The sequence below is a fragment of the Corylus avellana genome, chromosome 1, assembly GCF_965113065.1.
Source record: "Corylus avellana chromosome 1, dhCorAvel1.hap1.2, whole genome shotgun sequence".
NCBI lineage: Eukaryota > Viridiplantae > Streptophyta > Magnoliopsida > Fagales > Betulaceae > Corylus > Corylus avellana.
In genome coordinates, this window is record NC_142490.1 from 45,142,426 (window position 1) to 45,170,194 (window position 27,769).

Below are 27,769 nucleotides of genomic sequence, written 5' to 3' on the forward strand. Positions count from 1 at the left end.
CTACCTAGGAGATAACTCAGTAATTGAAGCCTCATAATTAGTTACCCTGCAATTGGTGTCCAGTTGCGGCAATGTGGTTGATTGAACATTGCTCCGCATAAAGCATGCAGGTTGTTTAGGTACAGGCAAAGTCACGGAATCGCTATTAAGCATGAAAACAACTGAAGTCATATCTGGTCTGTCTGCTACATTTTGTTGAACGCATAATAAACCGATGTGAATACATTTCATCATTTCAGCTTCTGGATCGTCCTTCATTAACGTGGGATCTATGAAATTTGAAGTCGTCCCCTCCCTCCAATTTCTCCATGCCTGCAGAAATATATCAACTCACCATATCACATGCATGTTAAACTTAAGGCTCTATAATTAATTTTCAACTTCTTTACTAAAAGTTAAGAATGTTCCAATTAATATACATACATAGCTGAGCAAATACTCCGTATTCTCTGTGTCACAAAAACTAGTAATTTTTTGACCACTTACGATCTCCAGAATTACGACTCCAAAGCTAAAGACATCTGACTTTGTCGAAAATTGTCCAAACATTGCATATTCTGGAGCCATATATCCACTACATATCAATATCAATAAACTTTGCTTTAGTTTGAATGGTAATTGAGTTGCTAATTACTTTGTAAAATCATTTAATGACAATATTTTCTATGGCTATCTTGGCATGTTAATCTGATGCAATTTACTTGTATGAATCAATTATATATACAAGCATGCTTAGTTGTACTCATTAGCTATAACTTGTTTTGATACTTACTAGGTCCCAACAATTCTTTTTGTACTGCCTTCAGTTTCATCCAATACAAATAATCTTGCCATGCCAAAATCTGAAATTTTAGGAGTCATTATTCCATCTAATAGAATGTTGCCAGTTTTGAGGTCACGATGAATAATCCGAAGTCGAGAATCCTCGTGAAGATATAAAAGCCCTCGAGCAATGCCACCTATAATTTTATACCGCATTCCCCAATCTAGATCTTTACGCTTAATGGGATCTATATATTCATGAAATCATATTATTTAGTCAAATATTTATAATTTGCTCTTTTTCGTACTCAAATGAAAGTATTTTGATCATAATGTACGAGTAGAAGTTCAGTAGTACCAAATATATAGTGATCAAGGCTTGTCTTAGGCACAAACTCATAGATAAGAAGTCTTTCAATTCCTTCCAAGCAAAATCCAAGAAGCCTAACCAAATTTCGGTGTTGGAGTTGGGCTACTAGTAGGACCTCATTCTTAAACTCCATGTCTCCTTGTCCAGAGTTTTTTGATAGTCTTTTTACAGCTATCTCTTGTCCGTTTAAAAGCCTTCCCTAAATATATGAAAATAAGGAATAAATAAAATGATTCAAGTCAACTTCAGAGACTTAAATATACTGGTTAGCAGGTAATTATTAATTAATGATATATATTTTTTTCTTATCATAATGTTTTCTTACCCTGTAAACTATCCCAAATCCACCTTTCCCAAGCTTATTCGCGTCAGAAAAGTTGTTTGTGGCAGCTTTAATAGTGTCGAAATTGAATTGCAAGGATTCAGCACTTGTTATTTCATCCGCAGCTTCAAAGAAGAAGAACAAGTTAATACATTTTAAAATAAAAAATAAAAAATAAAACCTCCAAAATACGTTAACAAAATCCGACTTACTCTCAAAATTGTTTTTCGGCTTCCTTATTCTTAAAAAGATGCAAACACTGAGAACAAGAAGCATAACAATAATAGCAGTTGGAACAACAATGATGATGGCAGTTCGAGCGTTTGCTTCCTTTCCTGCGAAAACCAAAAATACGTCGTTTCGTCATATATATGAACACATGTCAGCTGCTGAACATGAACTAGTCAGTAAGGTTCAATTGCCCTCATTGACACCCAAATTACACCTTATAACTATTTGAGAGCATATCTCGAGCAATAATAGATAAAACATTTAATCGAAAAGTGCAAACTTTCACTTTAGCTACCGCTTTTTCTGTACACATCTACTTCAACATATTGGGACAATTGAGATATAGCAACTGAGACAATTTTAAAGGATTATAGCATTATTAATACACGATACCAGATACTTTATTGTGATAGGGCTCAAGAAATTTTAGTTGTCGAACGCATGTTGCATAAAGATTGATAACAACCGAATCTATCTTGACGAGTATGAGTGCGTGGACAGCGCCGCCAGCTGGCTGGTTTAAAGCAGGGATGCGTGGGCTTGGGGGCTGTTGTACGTGATCATCAGGGGAAGATGTGGGCGGCTAGCTGCCAGATAAGACAGGGACCCCTGGATCCATCAGCGGCAGAAGCCATGGGAGCTATACTGGCAGTGCAGCTGTGCAAGGAATTGGGCCTGCAACGTGTTCAGCTGGAAGGTGATGCCAAAAATGTGATTGAGGCAATAAATTCCGAAAATACTGATGATAGTAGCAGGGGACAGTTGACAGCGGACATACATTCTTATTTACGTCCAATTCGGGAGTGGGAGATGAGATATGTACGTCGAGATGGGAACAAGGTGGCTCATGCCTTAGCTAGGATGGCAATTAAGGACAATGTACACATGGTGTGGTTATATAATCCACCGGAATGTATTAGTGAATTTTTGCAAGCAGACATCTCTGCTTTGCAAGCTATGCAATAAATATATGGCATATGCCATTTGCTCAAAAAAATAAAAAATAAAAAATAAAGATTGATAAATAAAAAATAAAGTTGAAAATTAATATACAGCCTTTTGTTTAACATGGATGTGACGCATTGATATAATTATGTAGGCATGGAGAAATTGGAGGGAAGGGACAAATTCGAATCTCATAGATCCCACACTAATGAAGAGTGGTCCAATAACTGAAATGATGAGATGTATTCACATTGGTTTGCTATGCGTTCAACAAAATGTAGCTGACAGACCAGAAATGACTTCAATTCTTCTCATGCTTAATAGCGATTCTGTGGCTCTCCCTGTACCTACACAACCTGCAAGCTTTATGCAGAGCAATGTTCAGTCGGCCACATCACTGCAAGTATTGGACATCAATTGCGGAGGAATTACTAATTGCGAAGTTTCAATCAGTGAGTTATATCCTAGGTAGTGTTTTGTGGAAGGGGGGCTATAATACCCATGTTTGTATGTAAATTTCACTTCCCATGAACATCTGATGCCCCAAGATCAACTACCTTAAACTAACTCCTCATTGGCAATGTTTCTACCGAATTATTAGTTTGGTTGGTTGACACCTCATTGACCTCAAGTTGAAAGTATCTCTAGGACAACCCCTCAACCGATCGACTGAAAGTCCTAAGTGAACCAATTATAGGCGGCCAAAAACCCTCAGACTTGGGTTTTGTTCTGGGAATTGTAGTCTAGATATAATGCATGATTTCTGATGTATATTGTCACGGAATATGACCTGTACGTGTTTATTAGAGCAAGAATAATTTTCTAACTATTTCCGTCCTCCTATAATCATGCAAATTACAAGACACATCATAAACTCCCATTATACTTTTCATTAATTTTTGGCTGTCTGCATTCTTTTTCATATGATGTTGGGTTTTGTATGAAAATGACTTCTTTTTTTTTTTTTTGTTTTTATAGGTTCTTTTTGGGCCTAAATGCCAAGGACAATTTGAATAGTACTAGAGCTCCTCATCATCTTTGCTCAAGCTCACTTAACCGAATGAACTTTATCATCAGGTTTCCTTTATGTATGCTGCATACATATGGAATTGGTTGGTTAATTACTGGAAATATGATCAACATTTCTCCTTTTTGAGATGGTTTGTCACGTTCCAAATCCCAAAGGCATGATAACTGTCACTACAATAATTCGAAAATTGAAACAATACAATCAGAAGAACTAAAAATTCATCAACACAATTCCAATGTCGATGTAAATTGGTATCCAAATACCATCAAAAACCAAACTTAAGAAGTAAATAACAAGAACTTCATCAAATAAAAGACCACGATAACAATTTCAACTAATAGTAAAAGAGAAATGATGGGCTTACAAAAAGTTCTAAAAAAAAAAAAGCTTCTACAAAATGATGTGGCACAACATTACTACAGGAGGTTCTCTAAAAAATAATAATAATTAAAAAAAAAATTGAGTTAATGGAAGCTTGAAAATTTCCCTAAAACAAAAATGTACAGGAATTTTACCTTGGAGGACTAAGAAAAAAAAAAAAATCTAAAAGCATTCCCCTGCAGCTTTCCTATAACTCATTTCATTTCCTTCCCTACTACATATAGGGAAAGTGTAAAAAAAAAAAAAATAATAATAATAATAATACAAAAAATCACTTATGTCGGTTCTCTAAACATTGAAAATGCTACCGTTCTAATAAATGTGTAGGAAACTAAAAGAGCTTATCATCTCTTTGTTATTTATTGGAGATTGCGTTAAAATTTTGTAAAAATGTTGAGGGTAAGTAGGAACTTATATTTTGTAAAAAACGAATATTTAATTGATATATAAAAAAGATAATGGAAGATATTGCAGATTGTATTTGGATATGGAACAAAAAATAGTTTTATTTCCTAATTTTTCATTTTTTTTTAAAAAGGAAAATAGCTGGAAATGCTATAATTAATATAATATAAATACTAAAAATTGGATATATATATATATATATAAAAGTTTCATAGATTTAATGATGAATTTGTTATCTCAACATTTCTCATAGTAGTGTGCTTAATAGTTAGTTTCATCGAAGCTGAATACTTCCACGTCCAAATTGACCAAGCGGTAGTTTCATAGATTTAATGATGAATTTGTTATCTCAACATTTCTGATAGTAGTGTGCTTAATAGTTAATTTCATCGAAGCTGAATACTTCCACGTCCAAATTGACCAAGCGGTTTCACATTCTTTGCCTCTTTGGTTAATGCTTGAGTCTCTTGAGATAAAAGGAAAGGTTGATTGAGAGAGAAGTGATAAACAAAAACCCACGAAACCAAAAGGTTGCTTCCTGGCGGTCCACGCGCATTGAATTTTCCATGTAAACGTGAAGATTTTTTCTTGTAACGTGTGGACCGAATCGCCCCGTTCCAAAAAACTCATCTTCATTTCCTTCTTAAAGTCAAAAACACATTTTGATTTTTTAAATTTTAAAAATTGAAGAGCATTTGATTTTGAACCCTTAAGATACAATGAACGGTCAAGCGAAAGAATTCTAGAAAATCCTAATCCATCAATTGCCGGGTAACTAATTACAAGGCTTCAATTGCTAGGTTATCACCGTTATCTCCTAGGTAGTTTTTTTTGGGGGGTAAAGGGGGCTATAATAATTAATAAACATGTTTGTCTGTAAATTCTGAAAAACTTCATCAACAGCGTGTTAATTGTTATTAGAAATAACACAAAATAAGGAATACCATATTTATCTTTACGTTTCATTTAATTGATAGGTACGTATCACAAGCTTTGTAGCCTGCTAATTAATTAGCTCAGAAAGGAAAAAACTATAACTTGGTTAAAATGTTGACTACATATGTTAAAGGCAGTCCAAGGTTGATCCAAAAGTTCAATTATTTATATGCTTATGCACGTCATTCTCATCGATGACTACATGGTCTTCAGTCAGCATCACAAAAGAAAACTGGGAAATGAAAATCTCTCTCGCTTTGACTAAAGTGTCACTCCTTTATTAAAGTATCCGAGTCATAATTAAACCGCGATAAGATTTTGAGTAACATCTGCATTCATTCCGAAAAGTATAATTGGTCATTTGGTCCAAACCTTGGCTTCCGGTCCTTGTTTCTCGGTTTGCATTTTTTATTTAATCGGTGTCGCTTTGATTTATTTAGGAAACACTAGGAACATGCACTCTGTAATTAATTATCTTCCTTATCCATAAATAAAAAAAATAGAAAAGTCGCATGCAACAGTTGTACTCAATATTTAGGGAATCAGAAGAGTTTTTTTATACATTATTTTAATATAAATATTTATCTTTCATTTTTTTTTTTTTTTTTGAATTTCATTAAAAATTATGTTAAGATTTTGTAAAAAATATGAGGATCAGTATAAAACTTATATTTTGTGAAAAAATAATATTTTGATGATATAGAGAAAGGTAAAAAAAGCTATTGTGAAATGTATTTAAATAGAGAAGTAAAAAGTAATTTATTGCTTAAATTTAGGAAAAATTAAATGAAAGCTGTTGCTAGTACTCTTACTACTTAGTGAATTTTTTAGAACTTTCTCTTACATTTAGAAAATAGAATGAGATTTCAAGAAAATTGCTGCTAGGGCTCTAAAAAATCACCTGCAACAAATTTCCTTAGTCTCGGTTAAACTAGGGAACATATTTCGTGAATCTATGATAACACTTTTGCTTTCCTTAATATTATTTTAATATAAAAAGGTTTTATTTTTCCTCTTTTTGTTCTCTAGCATTTATTTGATATAATTTTAAAGGATTTTCTTTTTTCTCTCTCTTTTCCTAACATTTATTGAAAGAATAATTAAATTGTATGAGGAAATATTGATAAAGAAAGTTATCGTGGAGATTCCATGGGCCCCACCTTGACGACCATAAGAAGGGACCTGGATCCCCTGGAATTCCAGGGGAATTCTAAATTCTAGAATTAGAAGATTAAAGGTTCAAAATGTGCCACGTGGTTAAAACCACTTTCCTCCCAAACCCACTGTTTTTAGATACTAAAACACTTTCCCTCCCAAAACTCACTTCTCCATCACGTCTGAAAAAAAAAATGTCACTCAATTCACACAACTAAAATACCAAGTATTGAATCTGAATGTCAAAAAAAAAAAAAATTCATAGTAGCGAAAAAATAAAATAAAATAAAATTCCCTCAATACAAAAAGACTCACAAAACTTATAATCCAAAAAAGCACACAATAACCCAAATCAGAGAACCCACCCTGAAAGGATATTTGATATTGGTGTTTGGCATTGGATTTTGAGTGTGGATTTGACTCTGCCTCAATTTTTTTTTTTGGCCCAGACGCAGACAAAGACGAACCGGCGACGAAAAACCGACAAGCGACAGTCCACCAAAGGCGGCGGAAAGCCCCCGCGCGATTCAAGCAAGGCCTCCACCTCAAATTTTTTTTTAGCCTAGATGCAGCAGCGAATGCATTTTTTCTTTAGGTTTTCAGAAGAAGAGGAAGAAAAGGCAGAGGAAGAAGAAGGGTAAAGCTGCAATTTTCTTTTAGACGTGAAGAAGAAGTGGGTTTTGGGAGGGATGTCTGAGGAAGAAGAAAGCAGAGGAAGAAGAGGCAAGAGGAAGAAGAAGGGTAAAGCTGAAATTTTGTTTTTTCAGACGTGATGAAGAAGAAGTGGGTTTTGGTGTTTTGGGAGGAAAGTGGTTTTAACCACGTGGCACATTTTGGACCTTTAATCTTCTAATTCTAGAATCTAGAATTCTCTTAGAATTCCAGGGGATCTAGATCCCATAAGAAGGGCATCCTGGTTGACATCTGCATGACCGATTCGAACAACTGATTTGAGTTAAAAAAAAAAAAAAAAACTATTTTGACTAGTAAATTTGTTGAGGATAGTGTAAAAAGTAATGCTACAAGAAACTCTTGTGCCCCTTCAAGAATAACGTGGCTCTTAAAATCACCATTGAGCTTGTGATTGATCATTATTGAATTTTGATCAAATGTAATTTTAAAAGCCACATTATTTTAGAGGAACACAAGAAGGACTTTTAGAATTACTTAAAATATTAGAATGAAACTTCAAAGCTTTCAAGGCCGGGGCCGGTCAAGAGTATAAAATATTTGAATTTTTAATGTTTCCGTGACTTGATCGCTATAGATGGGTATTTACTCTAGAGCAACCTTTTTCTAGAGTATATTACGATATTTAATTTTATATAATGGAATTAGATTTTAGCATTAATTGTAATTAAATCAAATCATATTTAAATATATTTAAATCTGATTTGATATGTCATGTCTTTTTGTATTCTCTCCACCTTCTTATAATTTTTTTTTTTTTTTGAAGGAAAAATCATTCCAGTCTCATTAATTGATGAAGGATCGCGAGCATAAAGCTTTTACATCACATAGCAAAAGCTATTCAAAAATCATAGCCGAAGCTACAAGGTTACAAGTCTTAGATACATACATAACAATTTGATATTCAAGACTTATCTATGACATCAATATCAGCTACCCATGACTAATCTTCAGTGGTAACAATAGATTTGTTCAAGACAGATTAAACTTAATGCATAGGTAGCTCATATTGCTTGGCCCTGGGGAGTAAAAAACCAAATGCCGAAACTCATCCTCCTTAACCCAAAAGCCAGGAAACTGTTCATATCCACAACCCAAGGGTCTGGACAATTCTTATTCAAACAAGTTACAAAGAAATTACAAAAAAAAGAACACAAAATCAGTAGACATGCGCATATGTGGAGAGGAAGCAACACGCGTAGGAGAGTGAAGTTCCCCCGTAAGCGCATGTAGGTCACGCACTGGTGCGTGGTGGCAGTGTTACGACGAAGAAGGTGGCGACAGGTGGCAGAGAGGCAAGAGAAGGCAGGGGCGAGGTGCGTCATTGACCTAACAAGCTCAAAAGGAATATATCTAGATTTGATCAGACCGGATCTAAAACTCCCAAGGCGACCATAACAATGGAAAATGTGACGACCGGATAAGGCGGCGAGTTGACAAGGTGGTGGCTAGGGGGTGGCGTGATTGCTACTAAAACCGGTGATGGGACCAAAAACAGGAGACAAGAAAAAAAACAAGTGCATAAAAGCAAAAGAAGAGGGGGTGGGGTGGGGGGAGGAAGCATGGAAAACCATCCATCCTCCCTAAAGGAACTCACTGTAGAGGAAAACTAGAGAGAGGTCAGATGTTTTCTCTCAAGGGCTGGCGCATATTAAACAAAAATTCCACCTTCTTATAAATAATTTCCTTGTATTGTACATTCATCAATTGAATATGTTGTTCAAAAATATCACAATTACGGTAAATAAGGTAAAAACTAACACACACAAAATAACATCAAGATTTAAGTAGTTTCTTTAATGTCAGGTATGTCTAAAGCTACTATCTCCAATAAAAACAAAAAAACAAAAAAACAAAAATCAACTCAAGCTTCTAGGAGTTTGAATAGATGTTAAAATATATTATGAGATTTAAGCGGAATTATCCTTCCATCATTCATTTTTATGGGGGTGTGTTAGATGGTGCAAAGTCGTAATCAGCTGAAACTTCGTCCTCACAAATTTTAATCTTGTTTGTAAGGTTGATGCATGATCAAAACAATGGCCTACTCTGGCTTGCTCTTCTTCTTTTCTGTCTTAGGCTCCGTTTGTTTTGCCGTAAAATGATTTACGGAAAATGTTTTACGTATTTTCAGGTGTTTGACGTGACATAAAATAATAGTCAACGGAAACTATTTTCCATTTGACCGAAAATTTTTCTTTAATTTTATGAAAACCATAAACTATTTTTCGACTTTGAGTATCTCATTTTAGAATCAATCGACCATGCTAAGACCCACTCGAGATTTGCCCTGGACCCGCCCAGGACTTGACTGCGACCTGCCAAGGACCTGACCGGGACCCGCCCGAGACCTCATCGGGACCTAACCGGACTTGCCTGGGACCTGCCCAAGACCTTCCTGAGACCCACCCAGGGCCCCACCAGGACCCGCTTGGGACTTGTCCGAGACTTGCCCAAGACTTGCCTGGGGCTCGCCCGGGACCTCACCAGGACCTGACCGAGACCTGCCTGGGACTTGATCGGAACCTGCCCTGAACCCCACCGGAACCTAACCAGAACTTGACCGGGACCCGCCCGGGACTTGATCGAGACCTCGCTGGGACCTAACAGAACTCACCCGAGACTTGATCGGGCCCCGCCTAGGATCCCTCCGGGACCTTGCCTAGGATCCCGCCGGGATTTGATTGGGACCCACCCAAGACTAGACCGGACCTGCCTGGGACCTACATAGGACCTGCCCGGGACTTGCCCGAGGCCTGCCCAAGACCTGATTGGGACCCGCCTAAGACTTCACAGGAACTCACCCGGACCTGCCTGGAACCCACCAGGACTTGGTCAGGACTCGCCCAGGAGTTGACCGGGACCCTATTGAACCTGCATGGGACCTGTTTGGGACCCTGCCGGAACTTGCCCGGGACCAGCCGGTGACCTGCTCGGTCGAGTCCTAATCAGGTCTCGGCGGGGTCCCGAGTTGGTCCGGTCGGGTCTCTATAGGTCCAAGGAGGGTCCCAATCAATTCCCGGGCAAGTGCCGGTCAAGTCCGGGGCGGGTCCAGTCGGGTCTCGGCAGGGTCCTGGGAGAGTCTCGATCAAGTCTCGGGCAGCTCCCGGCGAGGTCCCGGGCAGCTTCCGGTCAAGTCTCGGGCGGGTCCTGGTCAAGTCCTAGGTGGGTATTTTTATATTTTATTTCTTAAATTATTGTATTTTAGTATTTTTATGTTGTGAATATAAAAAATATTTGTAATTTTTCGTGCGAGCACCAAACGCCGAAAAATGTTTTCATCGTAAAATATTTTACTGTAAAATGATTTTCCTAAAAATATTTTAGACGAAAAATATTTTACGCCGAAACAAACGAATCCTGACTCATACAATATTTTCTTGAAAAATTAAATATAAAAGAAATAATGTAGAAAGATACTTTATTCTTGAATGAATTTATAAGGCATTGCACAAGTCAATATATAGACTTACTATGCGTGAATTTACAGATTATTTATGAGCTGTCAATTACATATATTCAACAATATCTCTTTAAATGAGATATTTCATATTGAGTTGTGTAGGGCCATATTGATGGCCCAGCCAAAAAGGTGGTGGACTTGGAATTTCCTTCGGTGGACGACTTTCGGAATTTGGCTAGCTCCTTTCAGGGCCGGCTCAATATATTTGGGGGCTTTAGGCAAAATTTGAAGTTGGACCTTATTTTTTTTAATATTTAAATATTAATTTTAATAATATTATTATATTTTTATAATATTATTATTATTTTCATTCTCATTGTTGTTTCATGACTTTTAAGTTAAACTTTTAACTAGTTATCCAAAAAAAGTGATGTGGCATATTTGTTTTTTGGGGTTAATTGGTCTTATTTTACAATTGGCTTATTATATTTGGGCCTTATTTTAGAGGTCTTTAATTTTTATGGAAAAAATTTTGGGCCTTATTTAAAAAAATAAAAAAATAAAAAAATTAGGCCTTAAGTTAAAATAAAATTAAAAATTTTTTGGGCCTTATTAAAATTTTTTTTTGAACCTTACTAACTGGGGACCCTAGGCGACCGCCTCAGTGGCCTAGCTTTGAGCCGGCCCTGGCTCCTTCCCATAGCATACATTTCGCCGGCCACATGAGATCGCAGCTTTCTCATGTTCTAGAATAAAAGCTTATTATTACAAAAAAATAAAAAATAATAATAATAAAAGCTGCTTCCTTTTTTTTTTTAATTATTATTATTTTTATTATTATTTAAAGTACATGTCCCTCTCAAACTAACAATTAATTTGTAATAACTCCAAACAAAAAGATTTGTTCAATGTCTTTTCAAATTATTAAAAAATTTACAATGTCTTTCAAATGACAAAATACCCTTAATAGAAATCAATTTACTAAAAAAAAAAAAACAAAAAAACAAAAAAAGCAATCTTACAAATTTAACTCTTATATAATTGTGTTGATGTAGAGCGATCATAAATCATTAGATCAACCTTTATTAAAAAAGTGCTGTAAATTCAATAATTTATGGTTACTCTACATCAGTTGCACATGAGTTGTATAAGAATTGAATTTTTAGATTTACTTCAAAAAAAAAAAAAAAAGATTAGCGTCAAACTGACTTCGGGTCACAGACTGCATTTTTCCTTTTCTTTGAAATTTATAGGGATTTTTTTGTTTTATTAAAAGAATTTAAAGACATTTGATTTACCTATATTACGAGATTTACGCGGATTAATCATCCTTCCATCGTTCATTTTTATGGGGTGTTAGATGGTGCAAAGTCGTAACCAGCTGAAACTTCGTCCTCGCAACGATCAAGACAATGGCCTGCAGCTCTGGCTTGCTCTTCTTCTTTTGTGTCTTACTCATGCAATATTTTCTTCTAACCACTGCCCAACCTAGATACGCTCGTCATTATTGTAACTACAAAGCAAATTACACTTCCAATAGCGCATTCCCAGTAAATCTCAACATTTCCTTTGCTTACTTAAAAGCTAAAGCGCAAAGCAACGGGTTTTACAATACCAGCACTGGCCAGATTCCGGCGAAGGTGTACAGTCTCTTTCTATGCAGAGCAGATATCTTCCCCGAGTTATGCCAGAATTGCATTATGAACGCCAGCGAAGTCATAAAGAAGATTTGTACAAATCAGGAAGAAGCTTATATAATGTACGATGAGTGTATGTTACGGTACTCGAATCGATCTATATTCTCTGTTATGGAGATATCTCCAAAAATCATGTACTTTGGCTTCTACAATCTTAGCACAGACGTCTCAGACCAATTTAATGCGACTTTGGCGGGTTTGATGGATGGCCTTGTTATGAAAGCTACTTCTTCTAGTGATTTGTTTGCTGCTGGAGATGTGAATTATACATCCTTGAGTAGGATATATGGTCTGGTGCAGTGCACCCCGGACATTTCTCCAGTTGATTGCAACACTTGCTTACATGTGTCTGTTGTTGATATACTTTCTCTCTTTGATGGAAAGCAAGGAGGAAGAGTTCTCAGGCCAAGCTGCAATGTTAGGTACGAAATATACCCTTTCTACCAGTCCAGGGCTGCTACAGTACCAGCTACTTCCTCAGCTTCATTGACCAAAAACAGAGGTAAGCTCATGGCTTCAGTCTTCAGAGAATATATCAATGACTCTGTTAATCATATTTACTCATGAATAATATCTAATGCATGTGCGGTGACCTCGTTTAATATTAATGTTTTATGAGGGAGGAACCATGAATCTCTCAAGAGTTTGTCGGGGAAAAATCCTTCTCTAATTGATGTTATCTGATCTGAACCTGTGTATGTTTTGTTTTTGTTTTTAACATCAAAACCGATTTACAAGCGCAGGCATCAAAGGAACACGATCACACAAGCAACAAAACAAATTATTGTTCCATAATTGATTGTCAAGTCTTAGATTCTAAGTAGCACGGTAACAGGACTTGGAGTCTTGAACCAATTCGTGAAAGAGTTTGAGGAGAAGCTGTTTTGGTTGCATAACCAAAACAGAGGTGATGTTTCTTATTATGCAACCAAAATAGAGGTGACGTTCTTATATATAACCGGAGAACCAGAGAGTAGTTTACAAGGTCATGATTTAGATACGGTAAAACACAAAAGGAAACCCACGTGTATGTGATACAACGAGGAAACTAAAAATGGAAATGAGAAAATACTTCTGGTTCCGCTTGGCAAATGGTTGTTTTTTTTTTTTTTGTTTTTGTTTTTGTTTTTTGTTTTTGTTTTTGTTTTTGTTTTGTTCTTTTTTTTTTGTGATTTAAGTAGTAATAAGAAGTGATTGACTTTTGTGAGACAAAAATAAGGATCTTGACGAGCTTAACTTTTGGTCTAGTTGATTATGCTTAATGTTTTTAGGGTTAAATACCTAGCTAATACCCCTGGAGTTTCCTTTTTTTATTTTTTAAGTAGTAATCAAACCCTAAGAAAAAAAAAAAAAAAAAAAACAAGGGGTATTAGGTATTTAATCCATGTTTTTATCTTTTAACACTTTGATGTCCGGTTTCATACGGAAACACTGGATGAATATTTTATGTTTATATTATCTTTGGATGCTATAGTTTACACTTCGGTGATTATCTATTGTGGGTTAATTAGTTGCTATCTTGTTTGTTTTCAAGTGAAGTCTTCTGGTGCATACGCTATTTTTTATTATGAGAGTTAAACGTTCCCCATTGCTTTCATTTGGGGAAGCAATTGCCCCTTCCTGTGAGAATCAGAATAAATTTAGATGAAAAACAACTAAAGACTTGTACGTACTACGTTCCATCACAATAAGGCACTACTTTAAGTGGAAAACAACTCAATATGGCATATTGACCTGTTTGTGTTTTATGTGTGCTGCACTTTTGTCTAATTTTACATACTTCTTTGTTACGTTAGAATAAATATTTGAATTGTTCCCAAGAGGTAGCTCAATCGACTGGGACCACGCCTAATAAAGCAGAGGTCACTAGTTCGAATCTCTTTCCTCCCTCCTGTGCCGACATGTCAAAAATTACAGCTATACCAATGTATGAAACTCGAATTATTAGATCAATTATGCAGAAAATCACTTTTGTTACGGTTCAACATCTAAGTGAGCCTTGATATTGTTTGTGCAGGTAAAAGCAAAATCTTAACGGTAACGATAGTCGCCATTGTTGCTCCAATCGCTGCGTCTGTGGTGCCATTCCTTCTGGGCTAATGCATGCATGTCTCCCTAATTGGTTTAATGGAACTAATACATCAAACTTGTTTAGAGTGCTAATTATAAATCTCCCTGTGATACTTAGGAGAAGTAATGAACAATTTATGAATTAAGATTTTATTCATCAATATTAGTGCAAATTGAGTAAATGTCACGTAGAAAAGCCCAACAAGTTCAATGGTGCTTGAATTTTGATTCAAGTCTAAAGTAAGCCTGTAAAGGTCTAATTTGGTAAAGCCAAGTTAATAGTTGGGCCGAGCCCAATGTTACTGAAAATGGCAGGGTAAGCCCACATCTATCATATCTGGTGCGGAATGATTACAAGGATCTCTGCAACTACGTACCTAGGAGGATCAAAAGCTTGAATAATACTTTAGGAGTTGTGAATACCTCTACATTTAGGGCAGACAACGAACCCGACACTTATTCAATTTAAAATTAGTGAGTTAGGATTAAAGGGTATGGCTTGTTTAGTTAAATGAGTTGAATTATAATTGATTTATATAGTTTTATATATGCTCATATTTTGATACGATATGAATTTGACACGCAAAAATCAATTGTGACCCCATCTCTAGATGTGGAAGATTTGGAGATTCTGCTGCAAAATGAGAATTTGTGAGTCCATGTGCAGTTCAGGATTGCCCTTGACTCTCAATCTCTTGTAATGCTTGGTTGTATATTATGTGTGTTGGGTTTTGAATTGCCAAATTCATTGACAAAATACATTCATCTGCAATCCCGTCAGCAATGCATACACGAGGTGTTGTGTCAAGAGAAGACCTAGAAGATCGATATGATATGGTTAAATTTAATCAAATCGGAATTCTTTAATTAGAGTTAAAATAGGATTTGTTTAAATTTCGTATCCTGCACATGTATTAGTATTCGGACCATAACTTTTGGCTCGAGAATCGGATTGAACTGAAACCAGTGGCATTGGAAAGCTAACACAAAATTATACAAATCTTTGTGAAATAAGATTTTCAAAATTCGAAAGTTAGCTATGCCAAAATCGCCTCGCAAGATAAGGAAGAAAATTTGGATGAATCCTATTCCAACTAGAACTAGTTGTTCTTTCCATTTCAACTAGTACTAGGTTTTCTTGTAGTCTATATATAGAGAGCTGTTATGCACGAAATTGTAAGGAATTCCACATAAGAATTCCATGTGCTAAGAGAGCGTTTAAGATATTGAGCGTTAGGGTTAGTCTCTCTTAGAGTTAAAGGTTGTGTCTTCATCACAGATCATATACAACCGAAGTCTACCGGAGTTCTGGTAAAGGAGATCAAGTAGAAGGATTGTGCCAGATGTTCTGGAAAGGGCTACTGCGGTAGAAGTCAAGTGGGTCGCTTGTCTTATATAGGAAGTGTCAATTGCAAAGGTTTTGTAAGTGTGAACTTCTTGTAATCCTTATTCTTTTATAGTTGATTGATTTCCTGGGTTTGGCTACCCCGGAGAGGTTTTACATTTTAGAGAGTTCTCTAAATGGTTTCCTCTTCGTAACCAAATTTCTGTGTTCTTGATTGCATATTTCATATCAGTATTTGGTTGATCTTTTAACTGCTAAGTTAGATCTATTTTCTGGATATTTTCTGCAAAAATCCTAGACGTGTGAGTAGGTGTTAATTGGAGTCGTAATTTAGAATTTTCAATTGGTATCAGAGCAGGTTCACTTTGTTTGGATTAAATTCCTGAGTGAGATCCTTGACTTCTTTGCTATGAATACTCCTCAGTCCCTTAGCATGGATTCTGATGAGGAGATTGACCTTCAGATGGCCTATAACAAGCTCTTTAATAAATTTGTTAAATTGACTCATCATCATCAAATTTCCCTTAAAAAGCTTAATGATGTTGAGCATGAGAAAGAGTCTTTGGTTATTAAATTATCTAAATCACATGCCTTAATTGACTTTTTGAAATCTGAAAATACTATGCTTATTGATAAATTAGATGCCTCTACTTCACATGCTTCTAATTCTGAAAGAAAAACTTTGTTTGTTAAGCATGTGAAAGTTGAAGAAGTTAAAGCCAATATAGCTTGCTTGGATAAGGGCAAAACTTCTTGTATGAATACTTGTGTGAAGCCCGAATTCAAGGCTCTTTCAAGGAAACAAACTCATGCAAAGTTTGTTCCTACATGCCACCATTGTGGGATTATTGGACATATTAGACCAAATTGTTCTAAGTTGAAATCCCAAAGACCTTGGAATAAAAAGGCTGCTCCTAAGAAAGAAAAAGGTGGTGTAGAGTCATGTTTGTCTAGATCTAAGTATATGTATATCCCTCCTCATATGAGACAAGCTTCTCCGAAATTTGTCCCTACCTGCCATCATTGTGGCAAAGTTGGTCATATTCGACCTAACTGTTTTAAGTTGAGACCTCGTGGGCATAAGAGTGAGAATTCATATTCTAGGAAAGGTTTTGAGGGGCTATGCATAATGATGAAGGGAGTGTTATCTAGGTTAGATGAGTTTGACAAGAGTCACAAATCTGTACCTAGGGTTAAGAAGGTTTGGGTTAGAAAGGTCTATACCATTCACCTTTTGAGGGGGAGTGGTGGTGAACTCACCTAGAGTAAGGTGGTCCATAACATGCCTAGGATTGGTTGTCTTGCATATTTCTTCATATCCTAGAACATGTAGCATTCATTGCATTGCATTTATTGTTTTTTTTTTTTTTTGTTTTTTTGTTTTTTGTTTTTTTTTTAATTTCAGTTTTGCATATATATGCATTGCATTAATTTTGTGCATTTTATTTTAAAAAATTCCAAAAGACAAAAATATATTTTTTAGGTTGTCTCCTTATTTTTGTCATATGCACCTTGATAGTCCATAAATTGCTCATGTATACTTCATGGATCCAATTCCTTATATCTCAAAATGTGCTTACTATAAATGGGATGAATATTTATTAATGGACTGATTTTTTTTTGGCCTAAGCTTATGCTTCTATGGTACATTTTACCTATGCTTGAACTCTTGTGCACATTTATGCTTAAATTGAGTATGAATTTGGCCTTAAGGGTGAGTTATGTTAGGCAACCATATGAGAAAGATTGACTAGTTATGTCTATCAAATTGACCAAATGCTAGTTGAACCTAGGACCTAAAAATTCCAGCATTCCTCTAATTTGGTTTAAGCACTAAATGATTAAAGACACATTCTCAAAGAGAAAAATAGTGAAACAAGAAAACAAATGAACATATTCCAAAAGGAATCTATTTCACTATGTCTTATTTGTGCTCAACTTGTCCCTATAGAAATAGTCGTGACCATATTCATTGTGGAAAGAGACGGTCACTACCGGACAATGTTTGAGTATGTGCTATTACTACATGGGAACTGTATTGGATGAGGGTGACACGGCCCTAGCAAGGTTTGACTTTTGTTTAGATATACATGTCAATCTTTCCATGAGGTAATTTACGTTTTTGCTTGCTGGCCTATCCCCTCACCTTGTAAGTTCTTAAACTTACTTGATGGTTAGCTTTCACACACAACACACAAGCATGGGTCGAGTGGAACATGTTGCTTTGCTTGTGTTGAAGAAACTTTTGTTTCATATTTTTTTATTCTCATGTATATTTTGGACATTTTGAGATATTACCGGATAATCATTGCTTAATACATGAGTCTTTTATGTTTTATCATGTGAGTGTATTTGACATAACGAGTCTTATATTGAGGGGGAGAAAAAAAAAAAATTATGACTTTTTTTCTTCATTTTTTTTTATGTCATTCACTGAGGGGGAGAATTTTTTTATCAGCTCTTGCATTTCACTCATTATGCATTCATAGTTTTGATCATGTTTATGTTTCTCTGACTTTCCTTGGGCTTATTGGTGTTTTACTGCCCTTTGTCCATTCATGACAAAAAGGGGGAGAGAAAGTTTTAGAGAGTGCAGACTGGGAATAGATAGAACACCATAGATGATTTTGATTTTGATATACTTGTTGCATCTATGAATGATATTTGTTTTTGTGTTTTAACAGATTTGGTGAGCTATTCATGATTATATTCTATTCAAATCTGTTATATTATTGGTACATTGGGTATTTCTATTCCACATACGTTTAATATGTTTTGTGAGTGTTTCAGGAAACAGGAGTTATCTATTCAGATGTAACTTGTAAATTTTGTCACAGAATTGTCAAAGGGGGAGTTTGTTGGGTTTTGAATTGCCAAATTCATTGACAAAATACATTCATCTGCAATCCCGTCAGCAATGCATACACGAGGTGTTGTGTCAAGAGAAGACCTAGAAGATCGATATGATATGGTTAAATTTAATCAAATCGGAATTCTTTAATTAGAGTTAAAATAGGATTTGTTTAAATTTCGTATCCTGCACATGTATTAGTATTCGGACCATAACTTTTGGCTCGAGAATCGGATTGAACTGAAACCAGCGGCATTGGAAAGCTAACACAAAATTATACAAATCTTTGTGAAATAAGATTTTCAAAATTCGAAAGTTAGCTATGCCAAAATCGCCTCGCAAGATAAGGAAGAAAATTTGGATGAATCCTATTCCAACTAGAACTAGTTTTTCTTTCCATTTCAACTAGTACTAGGTTTTCTTGTAGTCTATATATAGAGAGCTGTTATGCACGAAATTGTAAGGAATTCCACATAAGAATTCCATGTGCTAAGAGAGCGTTTAAGATATTGAGCGTTAGGGTTAGTCTCTCTTAGAGTTAAAGGTTGTGTCTTCATCACAGATCATATACAACCGAAGTCTACCGGAGTTCCGGTAAAGGAGATCAAGTAGAAGGATTGTGCCAGATGTTCTGGAAAGGGCTACTGCGGTAGAAGTCAAGTGGGTCGCTTGTCTTATATAAGAAGTGTCAATTGCAAAGGTTTTGTAAGTGTGAACTTCTTGTAATCCTTATTCTTTTATAGTTGATTGATTTCCTGGGTTTGGCTGCCCCGGAGAGGTTTTACATTTTAGAGAGTTCTCTAAATGGTTTCCTCTTCGTAACCAAATTTCTGTGTTCTTGATTGCATATTTCATATCAGTATTTGGTTGATCTTTTAACTGCTAAGTTAGATCTATTTTCTGGATATTTTCTGCAAAAATCCTAGACGTGTGAGTAGGTGTTAATTGGAGTTGTAATTTAGAATTTTCAATGTGAACCGTGTAGTTCTAGCAGACAGCGCCGCAGCAGCCTGTAGTTTTGTATTTTCTTGCACTTTGTGAATAATTTCATTTGCTGCCACTAGGATTACCCCTGAACGTACTATACTCCTGTTGTGATGATGTGCTTGCTTTAATAGTGCTATGCATAAAAAATACTGGTCGGGAGGGTATGGGAAGAGTGAGAGAGTGCCTATTGAGTATGGAAACCACATAAGCCATGGTTGGTCTATCAACCACGCTTTCTTGAAGATAGACAAAGTAATCCAATGTGGATGCATCTCCATATTTTTATCATTGAACTGTCCCTCAGTGTGGGATCTATAAGATTTCACACATCCCCTCCATCCAATATTTCCATCCCTGCACAACAACATTAAAGAAACAGAGTTATACTCCAATTACTTTCCAACTTCATCTGCATTGTTTCAAGTAAAACCAGAATTTATCCAATGAGATTCGTACTCACATAGCTTGGAAAATACTCTACATTCTCACCATTACGGAAACAACAACTTTTGGCCACTCAGACTCTCTAAAATTAACACACCAATACTTTTTCAACATGGCTACTTTTCTTGCAAATATTACATCTTTGTGAAGAGCCTTCCACACTTGATTTTCATTCATAGCTGCCTCTACCTCTTCCTCTTGAACTTCTTCCTCTTCCTCTTGCTCTAAAACTTCTACCTCCTCTAGTTGAGTCTCCTTTGCTGTGTTCATGACTTAATGCTCTCTTTTCATAATTTTTTGAATTAACAGTGAGTTTAGATTGAAATGCATTCTCTATCGACTTTTCGGAGTGTCGTTCCAACCTTTGCTCATGAGATTTCAATGAACTCAACAACTCTTGAACACCTAAACTAGATAGGTCTTTTGTTTCTTCAATTACAGCCACCATATGATCAAATTTTTCATGCAAGCTTATCAATATTTTTTCCACAATTCTACGATCAATCATATTTTCACCATAAGCTTTCATTTGATTTACCAATTCCAAAAATCTAGTGAAATAATCTTTCACACTTTCATTTTCTTTCATTCTCATATTTTCAAAATCTCTTCTAAGAGTTTGGAGTTTGATGGCTCTTACCTTTTTATCTCCTTGAAATTCTTCTTGGAGAATGTCCCAAGCCTCCTTAGCTCTTGTTGCTCCCATAATCCTTGAAAAAATAGTTTTTGAAACTCCCCTTTGAATCATCCCAAAGAGCTCCAGCATCTTTGCTTTTGTTTTCCTTCAATTCCCTTTTTTGAGCTTCGGTCAAGGTTGATGTAGATTCAGGTATTTCATATCCTGATTCTACTATCTCCCATAAATCTATGGAGACAAATAAGGTTTTCATCTTTATAGACCATAAATCATAATTTTCACTCGAGAAAATCGGTACTTGGACATTGCTCCAATTCATGCTTGTGCTGGCCATGGATTCTCCTTCAACTTATCCTCTTCTTTCTCTTCAAATTTCTGCCCAAAGCTCTTCTTAAAACCAAACTCTGATACCAAATTATGTTGGCTGGATTTTCCAGCAAGACACACTCCAAGGGCAGTAGATTAAACAAGGAAAACACAAGAGAATAAGAACAACTTGCTACAGAAATTCTGCGGAAAATGAGTAAAAGGCAAGAGAAAAACAGGGGAAAAAACATAGGAAAAAAATAGGGAGAGGAAGAACAATTTTGTGCAAGGGACTCGGCTCTTTCTTCTATTTTTCTTCTTCTTATTACAATTTTCTGCTGCTACACAATACAAAAGACAAGAGAAACTTTTTACAAAAAGAGCTCTAGAACCACACGTGGCTTCACAACAAACACACATTTTCACTTACTACAAACTAGAGTTTAATAAACACAACCAAAAGTAAAAATTGACAAGTCAAAGCACATTAATTTGTAACAATTTTAAGCATTCGGTAAAACTGGTACAGTTCAAACCTGATTCTACAGCTAGGAAACATAATTCTTGCCCCTTGGTATCCACTACAACATTCCTGCATTAACGTTATCCCTTCCTGTATACACTTACTGCAATCAGAGCTGGATATGTCAGGCGTACACTGCTAAAGTGTGTAGAGTATTTGAGACCCCGTAAAATTTGCTTCTTTTGTGGCAAACTTTTTGGCACCACTGATTCCAGCATTTGAAACCCGGCTTACCAAGCCATTCATCGTTGCCATCAACAACTGGTTAAAGCGAGCTGGATCAGAAACATTGTACTTAGTCAGTTGGTAAAGGCTTGGCTGCGTGTTCATGTTGGAGAAGAAATATTGGTCTGAGTAGCGCAACATGCACTCCTCGTACGAGATCACGGCCTGTTTTCCTCTAACGCAGTCTGCAGACTCAGATCTTGGGTTCCACCTGCCTCGCAATCTACGCAGTCTTGGACGGTGAGGTCACCGCGGCAGACGAAGAGGCCGTAGACAGCGTCGGCGGTGTTTTCGCCGACAGTGTTGTTGTAGAAACCGTCTTCGCGTCTGGCGTTGGAGGAAAGGGAAGAGAGGAGTTGAGCGAGATTGGATTGGAAGGTGCTGTTGGGAGTGAAAGTAGGGGTGTTTCACCGTGTTTGAGCAGTAATAATTCAGGAAAGTTGCACTACTGCCAACTTCTTTGTTGAGGCTTAAAAAGGTAAGGATGACGAGGATCATGGAGACTTCGAAGGAAGGCATGCGCATGCCCATTTCATTTTGATGAGCAATTTCTTCTAGTGTACTTGTTTGCTTTTGCCAAAATCGATCTCTGGCAGATTTGCTCTTCCTTTGGGTATGTAACCATGATCCTATACGTTCTCCATCTTATCTTTAAAAACTGTTATCCAAATTCATAAAATTTAAAAAACAATGTAAAAATGCACTATCAATATTATATTTTCAGAACATATTATTATAGAATTGTTCTTCAGAATAGATTGCTTATTATTAGACAACTACAATTCTTTTCTTTTCTTTTCTTAAAAAAAAAAAAGCACTTTTATCTGTTTTTTAACTTAGAAAACAATAAAAGTCTTGTAAATATCATGCTAATAAACTTTTTATATACAAAAAAAATATTTTGATAACAGGACAAAAAAAAAAAAAAAAAACCTTGTCTTATATATCTATGTCGGGTTCAGAAGAGGAATAAGGTGGAAAAGATTCCATGCAGTTGAAAAAAATAAGGATAAAGTTTGTAAGTCATATATTGCCATTGGATTGATGGAAATGGTAGTGGGAAACTTACTTGTTTTTCATTTATTATTATCATTAATTACTACAAATAAAACAGCCAAACATTTGTCACATCCTCCTCATCATGAAGGTCAAATATTTTATGGGAGGCAAGATGACTTTTCGCCACAATATTGGTGTGCCGTTCTTAAAAGACTTTCTAATATATATTATACATTATAGATCCTTGGTTCAATTCGTTGAAAAGATTTTTACCATCATTTTATGGATAGCTAAAAACTAGTGATCATCATTTGCTGCTTGAATGCCCTATATTTAATTTGTCTTGCATAATATATATATATTGAACTTGGTACTACTTTCGTAGAAGCATGGTTAACTACGAAATTTTGATTGGTTCATAGTCATCACGACTTTAAAACATGTTGCTGTCAAGAATGGTGTGAGTATACATATAAGCAACCCTCATTCCCATATCCAAACTATGTGAGACGTCACAAATACTAGCTAGCTCACTTTTTTCAGTTGAAATAACACATCAAAATTAAATATCTTCCATGCAAACGAAATTTTGCTATAATTTTTTTTTCTGAAACAGTAATCGTCAACATAAGACATCGCCAAGTCTAGCCATAATTTATAACTTATTTACATGCCAAGTCTAGCCAAAATTTACATGTTAATACCTCACAAAAGGTTGCACATAACGCGCCGTCTAAATGCGCATACATGTTACATATATGAAGCTATAATCCCTAGTCATGATCAAACCAAACAATAATTCCCTTTGCAATAAATGTCTTTCACAAATACTTTATATTTTTCTAAAGACGTTTAACACTTTACTGTTGTAATGATAACATTTGAAGTATATATATATATATATATATATTTTAATGTAATAGGTAGTGCTTGAATTATTGTAATTTTAAGTCTTGATATAAATATGTGTATATGACTGAGTTTGTCTAATATATATATATATATATAAGACAAACATATATATAGGCTCGAGATTAGATTGTTTATAATTCGAGTAATTTATCTAATTAACTTAAATAATAAAATATTAATAATAATTAGTATGAATTTATGAAAAATAAATAAATATTCATGACATTTACTATATCTATGCAATGAATAAGTTAATTGAGTAGTTTGTGAACAAACTCAATTCCATTCGAAAAATAAATAAAAATATTTTAATTAGATTATCTACTTCGGTGACAAACTAAAGTTCAGCTTGTATTAAAAAAATAAATAAATAAACCAAGCTTAAATATTTAATACTCGACTCGACAACTCAAATTAAAGCCTTATTTTTTTATTTTTTTTAATTAAAGCCCTATTTGATATTAAACAATGTAGTTTTTATAAGGCTTCGAAATTCTATTGACTAGGGTTAGAGAAGGAAGGAGATATAGAAGAATCTCTTTCGTCTACTTTTTCTTCTTCCCCCACACCCAACCCCCCCGCCCCCCCCCCCCCCCCCCCCCCCCCCCCCGGTTTCATTCTATTTCGCCAAGATAATATTTTTAGTTCATTTGGCCCTAATTTCGTAGGCCAAAAATTCATTTTTAAACCAAATCACGGAAAGTGTTCTGCTTGAGAGTGTGTTTTTGGTTTTTTTTTTTTTTTTTTTTTTAATAGTAAGTTGAAAATATGAATGGGGATGTATTTTAAAAACACATTGATTTTAAAGGTTAAATTGGGTTTTTAAAAATAGTATTTTCGTTAACCGTGTTTTAAATTAAAAATAATACTTAAATAAAATAGGGGGTATAATATAGAATCTAACAATCTATTGAAGTATGTATAAAAAAAGCAATAGTTGAAATAAAGATTTGTACTTTTTTAATAAACATTTTGGCTATTTCTGTTGGAGATGCTCTTAGGACGCGAAGGAAAACCACATTATAGAACAAATTCCGTATTTTGATTATTTTGTCTTATTATTTAGTTAATTGTACATACTGGATTTTGTCTTATTATTTAGCTAATATGTGCCTCACTATTCAAGTTCCATGACTAAGCAATTAATTTTTGGGCTCCATAACCTCCATAAAAAGAAGGTTATGAAGCCCACCTGCCCTGACAACTAACTTCTCTTTCTAGAGTTACACAAATGTCAATAAAATTTTGGACATACAAAGTGTATGTAGGGAATCCCAATCCAAATAGATGCAAATTATAGTGAAGCTGTTAAACCCCCCACTAAGTGGGAAACTTTAATGAGATAGCTTTGCTTTAAGTGGAAATAGAATGCAATGAACTGTTTATATTACATGTACTATAATGAGCAATCCAATACACCGAGTCTCTTTTCTTAAACCAAGCAACTTAAGGAAGATGGAAAATAAGAGTAATGATAGAATTCATTCTACCATATTTTAATTATCTTCATATTAAATTGATGAATTCACTGGCCATTGAATTTATCTGAAGTTCATATAAGTCTAAAAATTTAATGCTTGATCTATTGAATTTGTACGATGAGATGCAAAAAAGATGAGAAAAATATTAATGTGAATCACTTCTCGAAAAATAATTCGTAGTCGAGAATATGATCAATTCATTACACATGCTCTAACAAAACATAGTTGGTTTTAGAATCACGATATGTAATTCTTAGTTGAGGATTCTCATGAAGATAAAGAACTCCATGAGCAGTCCCTTTAATAATTTTGTAACATCTTGAGGGTCTATAAATTCATCAGAATTAAATATTCAGATTATATTAATAGACTAAAGAAAATAAGTATTCAACTGATCATTCCATTTACTTCAAAAAAAAAAAAAAAAAAAAAAACCTTAAGACTAATTATATAGAAAGGAAATTTACTCTATTCATCTCTTGTAAGTTCCACACAATTTGAATTTAGTTGTAGTTGAGCAAACTGCAAACTGCAAACAGAAGACTCCTTAAATGGATAGATCCTCTTTAATTTGAAGTAAAAACTTAATCCAGCATTCCTATGGCATATAATCAAGGGACAAACAATATAGAAAGTAGCTAGTCAAGGCTTTTGTTGGGTACAAATCCATCCACCTCCACCTATAGCTTGTTATCATCTGAGAAGTTTCAGTGGCAGCAATTCAATTGTAGCAACATCAAGTTGCAACGCCCCTTCATCCATGGCATTGTACTCAATGTTTGCTCTCCTACAACGGAAGTAGTAGCTCATAATGAAGAGCACCGCAGAGACAGAAATCAGAGCAACAATAAGAAGAATTGTGTGCATTAAGATTTTTCTTTTTCCTGCATAAGATAAAGGATACATGATCAGTACTTAATGGTGCGTTCCAAATAATATAATATAATCATTAATTTTGAAATAGCGAAATCTCTTTTTGACGAACCCGGAGGTCGAGGAGGAAGAATTGGTGGCATAGACATCAGGTAAAACTGGTAGATTTCGTACCTAATTCTACAGCTAGGAAACATAACTCTTGCCCCTTCGATTCCACTACAACAATTCGGCCATAGCGCTATCGCTTGCTGTATACACTGCTCAAGCGTGTAGAGTATTTGAGACCCCATAAAATTTGCTTCTTTTGTTGCGTACTTTTTGGCACCGATTTCTACATTTGCAACCTGGCTTACCAAGCCTTTCATCGTTGCCATCAATAAATGGTTAAAGCGATCTGGATCATGAACTTTGCGCCTACTTGGAACGTAAACGCTAGGCTGCATGCTCATGTTGAAGAAGAAATAGTGGTCTGAGTAGCGTAACATGCACTCCTCGTACCAGATCACGCCCTCTTTTCCTAAGGGGCGGTACTGCCAGATCAGATCTGGGGTTGCATTGCCCACGCACTCTTGGCAGTCTTGGACGGTAAGGTCGCCGCGGCAGAGGAAGAGGCCGTAGACAGCATCAGAAGCGCTTTGGCTGACGGTGGTGCTGTAGAAACCATCTTCACGTGTTGCGTTGGAGGAAAGGGAAGAGAGGAGATGGTGTAGATTGGACTGGAAGGTGCTGTTGGGAGTGAAAGTGGTTTTGTCTGAACAGGAATGGTATATATACTCACTTGCGGCAGCTTCTCTGAGGCAGAGCAAGGCAAAGAGCACCAGAGTCATGGAGACATTGAAGGAAGCCATGCCCATTTTGATCATCAATCTCTTGCAGCTTTTTTTGTAAAATCTTCCTTTGGGAGGTTCAGTGTACGTATATGAACATTTAATCCTGTTTCCAGCTTGTTCTTATATTAAAAAAATTGTATCTTAAATTCATATAAATAAAAAACAGGGAAAGTATACCTTACCAATAATATTTTTAGAATTTAATTTTTCACAATTTTTCTAACACAGCAGCTTCCTTTTAGAATATAACAAACTGATGCTTTTAGAGATTATTTTTTATTTTAATTTAGAAAGTTCCAACACTATTAAAAATATGATGCTTATAAATTTATTTTTTAAAATGATTTTGTTGACCTGACAAAAAAAACTTGTATTTTGTTTGTCCGCATTAGAAGAGGAATAAGCAGGTGGAAATGATTCCTGTTGAATTGAAAAAAAAAAAAAATGGAATAGAGTAGTAAAGTCTTTAATGGACTACTCCTACACTTGAAAAGTTGTTTGACTGAAACTTTAATACAATTGTTTTTGGGTCACTAATCAACCTAGCTAGAAGCTTAACAAATAAATTTGAGTCTGAGTAAAATTATATCAATCGTTCACTTGGGCTATTACTAATTAATTTGTGATTTTATTATACGTGAATACCCAACATAAGGAGCTGGTTGACTAGCTTTGAGAAAAACCCAAGAGATTATAGACAAATATTTAATTTAAAAGACTTTTTTTGAACTAGGGTAAACCCCATGTCAGTCAAGAAATTTCGCGGGATTTCATGAAGATTAGATTAGCCTAATTTAGATATTCGATTATGATTTCATCACCCTAAATTAGGGGATTTGATTAAGATTGCATTTATGTGTAAACTCTATAAATAGAGCATTTTGTATTGTAAACAAATCAATTTAATAAGAGTTTAATGTAGCTCTATGGGCTTTATCTGTAGATGTAGGTCGTTG

At 35.3% G+C, this 27,769-nt stretch overlaps 1 protein-coding gene and 1 pseudogene across 1 annotated transcript; both read right to left on the bottom strand.

Annotated features, from left to right (window-relative positions):
* LOC132170065 (cysteine-rich receptor-like protein kinase 10) lies at positions 1-26,837 on the bottom strand. Its single transcript, XM_088515815.1, has 7 exons — positions 26,093-26,837; positions 25,868-25,991; positions 1,458-1,581; positions 1,121-1,331; positions 773-1,010; positions 424-574; positions 1-312 (listed from the first exon to the last, which is right to left on the bottom strand). The coding sequence occupies exons 1-7, from the start codon at positions 26,835-26,837 to the stop codon at positions 1-3; spliced, it is 1,905 nt and encodes a 634-aa protein (XP_088371941.1).
* On the bottom strand, positions 21,455-22,246 carry LOC132170045 (cysteine-rich receptor-like protein kinase 25 pseudogene; annotated as a pseudogene).
* Positions 26,838-27,769: the final 932 nt, after the last annotated feature.

Bases quoted from the DNA above. Each gene is read 5' to 3' on its own strand.
- LOC132170065 (XM_088515815.1), bottom strand. From the start codon at position 26,837: ATGGGCATGGCTTCCTTCAATGTCTCCATGACTCTGGTGCTCTTTGCC. The intron at 25,992-26,092 runs GTTCGTCAAAAA...TATCTTATGCAG, and splicing joins TCTTCCTCCTCGACCTCCGG to GAAAAAGAAAAATCTTAATG. The intron at 1,332-1,457 runs GTAAGAAAACAT...TCATATATTTAG, and splicing joins GATTTGGGATAGTTTACAGG to GGAAGGCTTTTAAACGGACA.